This window comes from Pygoscelis adeliae, unplaced genomic scaffold (assembly GCF_000699105.1).
Source record: "Pygoscelis adeliae isolate BGI_AS28 unplaced genomic scaffold, ASM69910v1 Scaffold27, whole genome shotgun sequence".
Classification (NCBI taxonomy): Eukaryota; Metazoa; Chordata; class Aves; order Sphenisciformes; family Spheniscidae; genus Pygoscelis; species Pygoscelis adeliae.
The window spans coordinates 1,255,616-1,266,621 of record NW_008825410.1 but is presented as its reverse complement, the minus strand read 5'-3'; the positions used below and the strand labels follow the sequence as shown (position 1 = coordinate 1,266,621).

General features: G+C 37.7%; 1 protein-coding gene across 1 annotated transcript in view; it reads right to left on the bottom strand.

The window, feature by feature from the left end:
* The window catches only part of SGCE (sarcoglycan, epsilon), a 23,110-nt gene that overhangs the window by 1,110 nt on the left and 10,994 nt on the right, over positions 1-11,006 (bottom strand). Inside the window, exons 4-9 of the mRNA XM_009330505.1 lie at positions 10,518-10,716; positions 8,694-8,856; positions 5,102-5,313; positions 4,315-4,341; positions 3,413-3,601; positions 1,771-1,814 (exon numbers count right to left, since the gene is read on the bottom strand). Coding sequence (XP_009328780.1) covers positions 1,771-1,814; positions 3,413-3,601; positions 4,315-4,341; positions 5,102-5,313; positions 8,694-8,856; positions 10,518-10,716 — 834 coding nt within the window. The remainder of the gene's footprint in view (positions 1-1,770; positions 1,815-3,412; positions 3,602-4,314; positions 4,342-5,101; positions 5,314-8,693; positions 8,857-10,517; positions 10,717-11,006) is intronic.

Genomic DNA, 11,006 nt, shown 5'->3' with positions numbered 1-11,006 from the left:
TGTGGTTTTTTTGGCCTTAAGTGTTTTAGTTCTGTAAATTTCTTATTTGAACAGATCAATAAAATTGATTGCTAAGTTTGTACCGATGCTACTAAAAATCTTAGGAGCACCTGAATTTTGTTTTAAATCTTTAACGTTCTAAAAATCTAAACTTCTGACAACACGAGTCACAGATATCCTTTAGAAGATAAACTGCAAGAGGCACATGCCATCACGTCACGGAAGTGCTTGCAGTGTCATCTGCACATCTGAGTTACGAAGGAAGGTGTTGTTGTAAACTAAGAAAAGAGGAGAAAACGTCTGTCCCAAATACATTTCCCTCCCCCCCCCCCCCCCCCCCGATTCCTGAGAGCTTGTCACAGGCAGCGTCTGTGATGAGTATGAAAGAAGAGGTGTATTCTACCAAAATAATGTACTACAGAAAATACAGACACGGGAGGATTTTTAAGGTCTATTTTTACGGCAGTTCTTCATTGCGACTCGCGACAAACCCATGCTAGCTTATATTTCGTACCTTTTTAAAAATTTCTCACTGCTGTCAACATAGAGTACTACCAGGTGATTTTGCATCTTTTTCACTGCAAGACAGACTGGAATTCTTGTAGCAAAACAGTCATAACAGAAGAGCTGAACTGTGTGACATTTTTATTCTGCCTTCTAAATGCCTGCAGTAGTGAGTGTTAAGAGCTGTGCTAAATGTCAACCCAAACCAGGGCTGGAGGCTCTGGATGGATACTGCCAGGGTCATCCGCCATTTCCAATGTATGTATAACGAAGCACGCAAATAGCAAAGCTAGCAGAACTGCAGTCAGGTTTTTTTTATAAATGTGTTTTTAATTTCCAGACAACAAAAAAACCCACAGGGGCAGAAGCATCTAGTATATACTTGCCTCAAATCTTTGAAATGTTGTCATACGAAATTCTCCTTTAATCCCCGAAAGCAGTAATGAAGAAGAAGGATTTTGAATGAAAAGAAAGATTTGCTTACGTAACTCCTAAGTTAAAACGAGTCTTCCTCTTGGAGCTATAGTTCCCGTATTACTCCCATATACATATATGCCTGGAGTTTTGCCTAAATACCTCTTTGAATATTCAAAAATTATACTTCGGTCTCTACATTTTCCTTGTATGAGCCTTATCCCCTTTCACGTGGCTATGGCTGTAGCTGTTTCTCAGACCTGACACGCTAACTAGAGGGAACAATATCAGCCTTAGTCGATACTCTGATGAGATCATTCACGACCTCAGTCGGTACATTAGGATTTGTGAAAATGATGTAAAAGTGATGACTAAGACACGGGAAAGCAGCAACATGGATATTTGCCTCACCACAGATTCCCCAATATCAACTCTTTATGTTCAGTAACAGCAATAAAAAGGTCCTTCTTCAGAGCTTAACTAGTATTGGCGGGAATTAGAAATTTTGATTTCCTATCGAGATTTAGAGAATCTGAAGAGTGTAACCACATTTGGGAATCTGGCTGTAGCTTCATGTCGTAACAGAAAATCATCTGCATGAGGAGGTTTCCAACTTAGCTGTACCAGATTCCAGTGTCTCATGCTGAGTCCTAATGTAGCATCTCTCCTACTTGTTCAATCGATCCCATCCCAAAATTTTCACTGATGTATCAAAAAAATTCTGGAATGACAATGCTGTAATACTTTACTATATTTGCAAATGGTTTCCACTGTCCATAGACTGTATGCGTTTTGACTACTGATTCCTCCGCACTGGTCACTTAATAGTTACAGTATTTTCTCAGTACTCACCTGCACTCTGCTGCTGCGGAATCTGAGTCTGATGTGGCAGGTTCCTACAAAAAACAACTGAATATCTTTAATGCTTCCAGACAAACTCTGAAGTATGTTATACATAAAAGCTCAGTATTTAAAATGCGGGGTTTTGCTTACAAAGCAATAATCCACTTTCACTATGCAAATACAGTTGTCAAAAGGTTAGCCAAGTCAATGAAAGAAAGAAAAGGGTAGTTCCTATTATTTTACTTGTCAAGTAGGTTCAAAGGCTCAGACTTGCTGAAACGCCAGAGGTAACAAGAGTCACCAGAGGTTTCTGATGTTATGCAAAGTTTGGTTTCCGCAAGTGATGAATAGAGAAAAGGTGATAGTCTTCGCCACTTAATTATTGGCTGTGGAATGAATGAATGTTCAACTAGTTCTACACACCTGACCAGTTCACTTAGTGAGGCAAAGTTACGTTTTTGTGTCCTGCTTAAGTGTCTACTTTAACAGCTACCAGATATTAAGGTTGCTTTTACAGAAAGGAATTAGGGGTTGGAATGTAGATGAAGCAGACAAATACTCTATGTACAACTTAAGAAAGCCTTTGGTACAGGCTTTGGCACCCCAGTCATAAAAAAATTGCTATTCTGAACAGAGAAGAAACTGTAAAAGACAGGGTAGAGCACTTTGCAGCAGTTGTACACGGCATAATTTATACAGCTGTACTTTCTGGAGAATTTCGCTTTGGGACAGGGAGAGGAAAACACTCTTCTAGCACGTATCTACATTACGAAGGGAATTCAGGGCAAGCATGTGTAAATTAGGGCAAAGTTAGTGCTGGCGCTGGACCAGCATCACTGGGGCCATGCAGGCCTGCCAGCTGAGGAGCTACCAACTGGAGCTAGTGTCATAGCACAGCACAACGCCAGCCACTTCTGAGACCGCTGCCTCAGATCTGCTCAGCCCCAGACACCCCAACCAAACCTTTCTAGAAATGCCTTTTTTCTACAGCACAACTGACTTGTCTGAATTAGAACATGTGCAAAGCACTAGATGTGTCTGTCTCGACAGTTTCATTAAGTTACCGATAAATGAACTTTAAGGAATAGAAATGAGTATTTTTCTCGTTTCTGTGTTGGAGAGAGGCTGGCAACAATGGAAGCGGCTGAGAGCTCTGAGCGTTTTCATTGGCAAGTCTGTATTTATTGTCTGTGTAAGGGAATATGCTCTTCTGTTCAATGTTAACATTTCAAACATAAACCATGTGTGACAGGTACATGACTAACTACTTACAGAGCCTGGTATGACACTACCACCAACCCAGTGGTAGTTTTATATCAGAACTCCAAAGACGTGGGTTAAGAGGCAGGGTGCCTAAAATAGAACAGTTTTAATTGATTCCTCTGTCAAAAGTAGTTTTTCTCCAAAATATGCAGAAATGTAACTGTTCCACGCAAAGCTTCTTGCCAAGTCTGCAGACTGAAACCCAGCCATTTAGTTTTATAACAGAAGGCCTTTCTTTCTGCGTGAAACGCAAACATCAGAGCAATCTTGAACTACAGAGTCATTGCTGATACCTCCATAATAAACACATTTCAGATGACAAGCACTGGAATCCATAGTTAAATTGTGCAACATAGTGAGTATTAAAAAATAAAATCTAAATACTTACTGCTGTGTTTGCATCAGGGGCATACTGGTATTATCGTAGCTGTCTGTGTGAAGGGGCGGTACGATCTCACCAGTAACTGGGTGAAACACGGGAAGCGTTGAAAGAGGCCATGCTATCTCTCTATTTTTAGACATGTCACGAAGCTCTTTGGTTGATTTCTGTATAGCACTGTGGTGGACCAACTGGATGCTGTGTCAAAAGGAAATAAAATAGTAAATACGTATCTTAAGTGCTCTAGCAAAATGGATAGACTTTTACAATTATTATTTTTCTTAAAAATACAAGGACTTTGATGTATGCTACAGACTCTATAGTGCAGCAATTACAGTAAACCTTTACATAGTTAATTTAATAAATATTGGATTTATTTAATTTTTAAGGCAGTAACTGTTCCATTAGATTTTGCTGTCTGGACAAGTATTTTTCGTAGGATCCAAGACTGTGCAATTTATGGCTAATGTTCCATTTATTTGCTGCAGTCAAAATAAAAGTTTTGGTTAACTCCTGATTCTTGTGGTAGATTCATAAAAGCTCCTAGATCAATTTTAAAACACTCCCACAGTATAGGCACCGGATACCTTCCAGGATATTTGTTCCTGTCCACTGCCTTTAAGATAGAGGCTGGGAAGTCCAATAACCAGGAGTAGAAAGTACATATTAACATATTTATTCTAACAGCACTATTTTATTTTGTATTGACAGTCGTTAATTTCAAACCCTTTTTATTCTGGTCTTCTATCCTTGCCAAGACTCTGATTTAAAAGCAGCTTTCACATTTATTAATTAAACCATGGATTAGAGAGAATGAAAGAAGATTATGACACACGTGTATGAAGCATGACAAGCCACTGAGAATGAAAATTAAATGGTAAAAGAAAAATAACAGGAAAGAAGACACTTACTCTGGTGTTTGCATGTTTCTCTTTTCCCTAAAAACAAAACAAAATTTATGAATTAAATAATAGCATTGATAGTTGGAACATTAAATCTATCTGATGATGAAAATAGTACATGATGTAGAAATGCTGACAAGGTTGTTGCTAAACGCAGCTTGGCAGCATTTGCAACTGGGTTTATGATGAGGCCTCGATGAACGCACGTATAGAGATGTGATACTGATGACAGACACACACACACAGATGCACACACAGAGAAATGAAAATGCAAGCTAAAGAACAAGCTTCTGGCTAAAATAAATTCTGTGACAAAATGAAATTGTAGTTTGTGTAAGAAATGGCAGAAATTACGTTACTTGCTGCTTTCCTTTTACGTGGTTTTCTTTTCTAATATGTTCAAATTCAGTTCATGTCCTCAACAAAATTTATTTTACAGAAGCTAGCATTTTAGAAATTACTTAATGTTTTCCTCTGTCAATGATCCTTTATCAGTATTTTATTTGTTTGGGGCATTCTGAAGCATTGTGCCTACACGGAGGTTTTGTGGAGTTTTGTGCATATGTTGAGATTTTTACCCTTTCAACTAGAACAGTTAAAGGCCCTATTATCCATTCTCTTGGCAATTACTGCATGTGCTTAGATGAGGAATAGTTCCATATTTCAAGCAGGTATCTTTTTGGCCTGTTTTAAATGTTTTTAATGAACTGAATAGAATTCTTCCAACAAATAGTCTTCTACGCATTATAGTCTTAGAAAAATCTACAATTACTTATTAGCGTGTTAAAGTACTCACACTCCTTCCCGTCGGCAGCACATGATATAGGCAAGTATTAGAAAAAGCACCAGTGCTATTGCCGAGGGCACTGCCAGTGTAACTAGGAAATCCGAGAAATAGTCTCTGCTTTTCAGTGTATCAGAAGGTGGCTTGTATTCTCCACCATCAGGTAATATCCCCTCTCCACGAATCACTTCCTGAAAGGTGGAAACTTGTTTTGTATTGTCAACCTGATACCCAGAAAAAAAAAAGAAGAAAAAAAAAAAGACAATTATATAACAAAGTAACAGAGTGTAAAAACAGGCAGTATTTAACCAGCCATAACAGATAAAAGTATCCATATTACACATTTGACAAATTCTATACAATTTCATCCAATCACTTTTTTTAACCAATAAAACCTTACATTTTGTTGAAAGCTTCTGATCAATGTGATAAGTAATATCACTTTATTACTTTATCACATCATCACACTATTACTTTCTTTTGTGCCTACCAGAGATACTATGTTTTTTACAGATTAATTTTAGGGATGTCTCACACAAACAGTATTTGAGTAAAAATTCAGTAAACATATTTATTGCAAACTAATTATTTGATACCGATTTCTTTTTGATGAATTAATCCAATTCTTAATAGTCTTCCTAAATAACAATGCTGCCCTCTCTTGTATGAAGGTGGTAGAGGTGAAGAATGGAGTACCTATGGATTTTCCTCCTCCTCCTTCCTATTGAGCTTCGCATCCAGTGCTCAAAAAAGCAAGAAGCATGAACCGAGCTGCTGAGGACCCAGCAGCTCTGTTGCCTCCCCCACCCACCCGATGCAGGCAGCACCCCGACATGAGGTGCGCATTTCGTCGATCAGAGCCAGAGTTCCAAGGTTTTTCTACCTCCTAATTCAACTAACCTCCAGAAGGCTGCATTCCTGGTCACAAGTAATATTTTATATATTTTCTTATGTCTGTATCTAGTGTTCCTAGAAATACAACCTTTTTTTGATACCGAATTTCCTACTGCATTTAATTGACTGCCTTTCCTACATGACACTTCAATTTTCTGCCTCCATTTTCTTGTTATCTTCAGTTAGCTACTACTGTTACATTCTATCAGTGTTAGTTTTAAAACTCTCTCCAGATCATTAGTGAAAATCAATTATATTTGCCTACATGCTTGACCTTTTGCCTGACTGTTCATTGAGAAATCTTGCAACTGATGGTCATTTCTTTATAATTTACACTTTAAGTCATAAAATGCTGTATTAAAACTTATGCAATGGATGAAAGGTCTTCATGCAATGCTAGAAATAATGTTGTGTTGAGCTTCAGATGCATACACATGTATATTTAAGTACAAGACAGTTTGACAAAAATTAATTTATGTATTCTTCACTCATTAAATTCTGCAGTATATTTTATGTTATGAACTCTACCTGGCTGCTTAGCTGAATCTCAAGCCCTAAGCAGATGCACAAAAAAGATGTATGCAGCTACTGATGTGACTGACAGAAGCCCATATACAGTGTGAGAACAAAGCTATCAGAAAGCAGCATTAAGAGGAAGCATGTATTAAGTTGGCCCTCTTTTCAGTATTTGGGAGCCACAAGGTTAAATCTACTCTTTGATTTAGGTGCTAACCGCCAACATCACCTCGTAAAAAGTGGGAGGAAGAGGATATGACGGTTGTATTTTCACTCACTGGTCTCTGTTGTGGTTATGGGAAACGGAGCTCAACTCCCTCCCAGACCATGGATCCTGGGGGACTTCCTGCCCCTTGCCTTGCCTTGTGAAAAGCAGACTGTGATTAGATAGAGGGAAGCGTGGCTCCATTTTCCCTTTGATCCACCAGGTTACAGCATGCAGCAGCAATGCTGTTGGCAACAGCAAACCCCCCTAAGACTGTTTAAATTCAGTTATCGTGGCATGCTGCCAAAAGAAGTGCCAAGTTCAAGAAGGTTGGGAAGGTTGGGTTATAGGCTGCTGTAGAAAATTACGCTTCTCTTTGAGAGCCTGTTCCCATTACACAATCTCTGCTTTTCTCAAAACAGCACGACAACACTGCTTCATGATTAGTTTATGAGCCACTGTTACTATCGGACGTTTTTTCTGGAGTACTCCTAACCAGCTGCTCTTCGTTCTGCATAGGTGCTGTTGATTATTCTTGCATTACTGCACTATTCCTCTGCTGCTCCTTTTGAAATTCACCTTGTTTTCTAAAGCTGTTTCTCCAGTTTCTTAAGATCTTTCTGAATTCTATCTTGTCCTTCAATGCACCTGCAGATCCTTTCAGTTTCATGGGGCCTGCAAATTTAATTTAATAAGCACATTCCATCATCCAGCTTATTAATGAAGAATGGCAAGGAATTATTAATAATCCTGCTACGATTATGGCTATCCAACCAGCTCTCCACTAGGTCCTAGCTTCATGTAGGCCGTGTTCCTGAGCTTGCTTATGAGACAGTATCAAAAAACCTTACCAAAAAGAAATGACATCTGCTGCTGCACCTCTGTTCTACTTCTTTCTTGTAGAAGGAAATCAAAGACTTGACATAGTTTGTTCTTGACGAAGGCTGACTGCCTTCTACTGTTTTTCAGGTGCTGGTAAGTATTTCTGTGTACACATGTACCTTTTGCAATTTCTCAACAGAAAGCCAATAAACAGTAAACAATCCACATATTCTTTTGAAAACAAGTATTTTCCAGCTTTCTAACAGCTTTCCTAATTATAGTGTATAGAAAGAAAGGGTTGGAAGTTATCTAATCGATTTTGTGTATGAATACCTTTTCTCATACTCAATAAATTCTTTACATTGTACAAAAAGCCTTTCATATCTCCCTTTCAGTTTCCTCTTGGGTAACGTCTGAAGCAGTTCAACAATCATCTAAGTTTATGTACCTTCACCATCTTTGTTCAAACTTATCTGCAACGTTCTCTTCCAGTACTGTCTTGATTTTCCTTACCAGAACTAAACAAAAATAACCTTAAAAAGCCTCTTTGGGAATTATACTCCTCCATGGCAAACAGTCTAGTGTTCGGTTATCATTTTTCTTGTATTCGACTTAGAAGAATGTTCCCATTTATTTTGATTTCATTAGTCAACACTATTTTCTTTTCTTTTTCTATTTCAGTTTTAACATGAAATATGTTTTAGACAATTTTCAGAAAGATTTTTTTAACAGCATAGAAATACTATTTAACCTGTCAGTGCTGTAGACTCAATATTTGAGAACACACACACATTTTAGGAAAGCAAGTGTAACTAGCAGTATTGGCACGTTGAATTAATGAACTACACCTACCTAAGTAATTCTCTCATTACTTTTAGTTCTGTAAGCCCTAGAGTTCTCTGGCCATTTATATCAATCACCGCTACTGAAAATGAATGTGGTGGTTTCATTGGTGCTAAACTCTAGCAGAATTCACACCACACAGCAAAATCCTTTCACAATCTTAAGAGTGCCTGCTAGATGGAAAACAATGTCCATCAGTCATGATAAAGTGGAATTTGGCAGAGCCGTCTGGCCAGGCTGGCAAAACTCTTACCTAAATCATGTCTGGCATAAAATATTGTACTTCTACAAACATCGTTTTTATGCAATAATAAAATAACTCACCAGAGAGATTTTACACCAGTCAATATGGAATTGAGTACGAAATTTTTTATCACAGGTTATTACAGGCTCCATTTCTTGACTGCACCTCAGCTGATTTTGTGGGTTTTCCACTTCTCGTAAGCACGAAGAGAATGGAACATCTGCCCCAACCATAACATACACACTGCAGAAAGAGATGAGTGACGGACCGTCAGGATACCTCTCACAAATCCCCAAAGGACAATGATGTACTCTTCCAAACTTTATTATTGTTCACGGTAATATTCAGCTGTGCTTTAAAGACTAAAATTACTAAAATTATTTTTCTTGATAGTATACTTTATCTAAGCATATGAATAACAGACTGAAATCAAAAAGATTTTTCTAGCTACTTATTACAACTTATTCTGTTTTGCTGCATAATGTAAATGTTTGCTCACTGTTAGAGTTGTCAATTTCTATGAAGTCATAGAGCTCCAAGTCTAAGTTCCTCATATAAGTAAATCTGTATTACATTTGAAAATCGCATTAAAGAGTATAATTTTATCTTAAGGAAATCTTCGGTCTTGCTCAGCATAGTATTTTTAAAGTTCTCCCCATGTTTTCAAATAAAATTCATGAGCACTAATTCTTTCTAAACCTAATACTAATACGAAGCTGCCAAAGCCCCCAGCTTCTCCTAAAAGATTCCATACTGTAGCTATGCACTGCCAACAAAATTTGCAGAATACCGAAAGCTGAATGTAAACTTAATACTTCATTTAGCATTACAGTACACAAAATAAGAGCTACTGTGCTAACTGTATTACTCATTTTCATGTTGAAATTTGTAGAATGCTGCTGGAAAATACAGTCTGCTGCACCAGGTAATAATGTATCAATGGATCCTGAAACACAAATTAGGTCATGGTTGCCGTTTGGTGTATAAGGCATTATCTGACTAAATGTTTGAAATGTAGCCGCTTGTGTTAAGTGGTTCTGCTATTACTCTGGCTAGTACAGAAGTCGCTTTCCTTCTTTAGATGGGCTCAGAAACTCCAGATGCAGAAAAGGGCTCTGAAACAACAATCTCTTCTGCACACATCTCGGACTTTGAACCCTCAGCCCTTTCTTAGATATTATTTGACAGAAGATATCTAAAAGTAACTAGGCATCTTTATTTTCGTCAGGGAAAAGCACTACCAGAACCATTTTTTGAAAAGACTGAATCCTTATTAGTTTCTAATTGAAGTATCATATTTCAGAACAGAATTTATGGTTATGAATCACAACCGGAACTGCAGTTTACACGCAGCAACCTAAATTCCCGATACCTCAACTTACCACTTTCAGATGAAAGTCCACAGAGCTCTTGAAGCACGTAACTAAATTTCACCGAGTACAGCTACAAATGACGCTGTTACATGCTAAATGCTCTTAGAAATCTAAGTGTCTTTGCAACCTATGCTCTATCACACCTTGTTTCACAATTCTGAGTTTTGTGAGTTGGGAACTATTGAATACTCGAAAAGTATGCCAAACGACTCCTCAGAAGTAAGACTGGAATTACAAAATAAGCATATTTACTACCAACTGTTTTATAATTAATGGAATTTATTAGTATTCCTTGGATTGTAAAATCAATATATAGCAACTGTCGCCTGCTGAAATGGTGTCTAACATGATAAACCCACGGTATAACGGGAGCTCAGAACATCAGTAAACTTTTCATAGCTAACACCAATCTGGATTTCCAAAATATAAAACAGCAATTGCAAGGTTTCTAGAAAACCTGAAAAAATATTAAGCTTTTCAGTAAGAAAAAGAAGAGTAAAACAAAAACATTAGACTGACACATGTGCTTACCCCTCTTTCATGTCATTAATAGGGAGTGGAACTCTCCCTCCCCTGTCGAGGGCTGAAGTAATGTTTATAGCGTTCAAGCGTTCTGGCTGCCACACATTTTTCACTGCTCCAAGAAAGTCACCAAGAACTTCACTCGCTAACATTTCTTCTACGTTCATGTTCCTTATGAAGAACTCCGCTTGATACGGTAAAGGAAAATCTAGTTGTGATGAAAAAGGAAGAGTTTTGCCTTAAAAAAAGGCTCCATAACAAAGAATTTGAAGTAATGATTAATGTAATACCACTTTAAGATTGATACACCTTTCCAAAAATCTTGTATTTGAACTAGTTCATTTTGAACCTAATGTGATTATGTTTAATTAAATAGTTAGTACTATTAGCTGTTACTTAAGCTGAAAACCGTTGGCTATTTATAAAGCAACTGGGAGATGAAGGAGCGGACCAGAGGAGAAGAGTCTCAGCTGGTAAATCTTCATTAAACAGATAAAT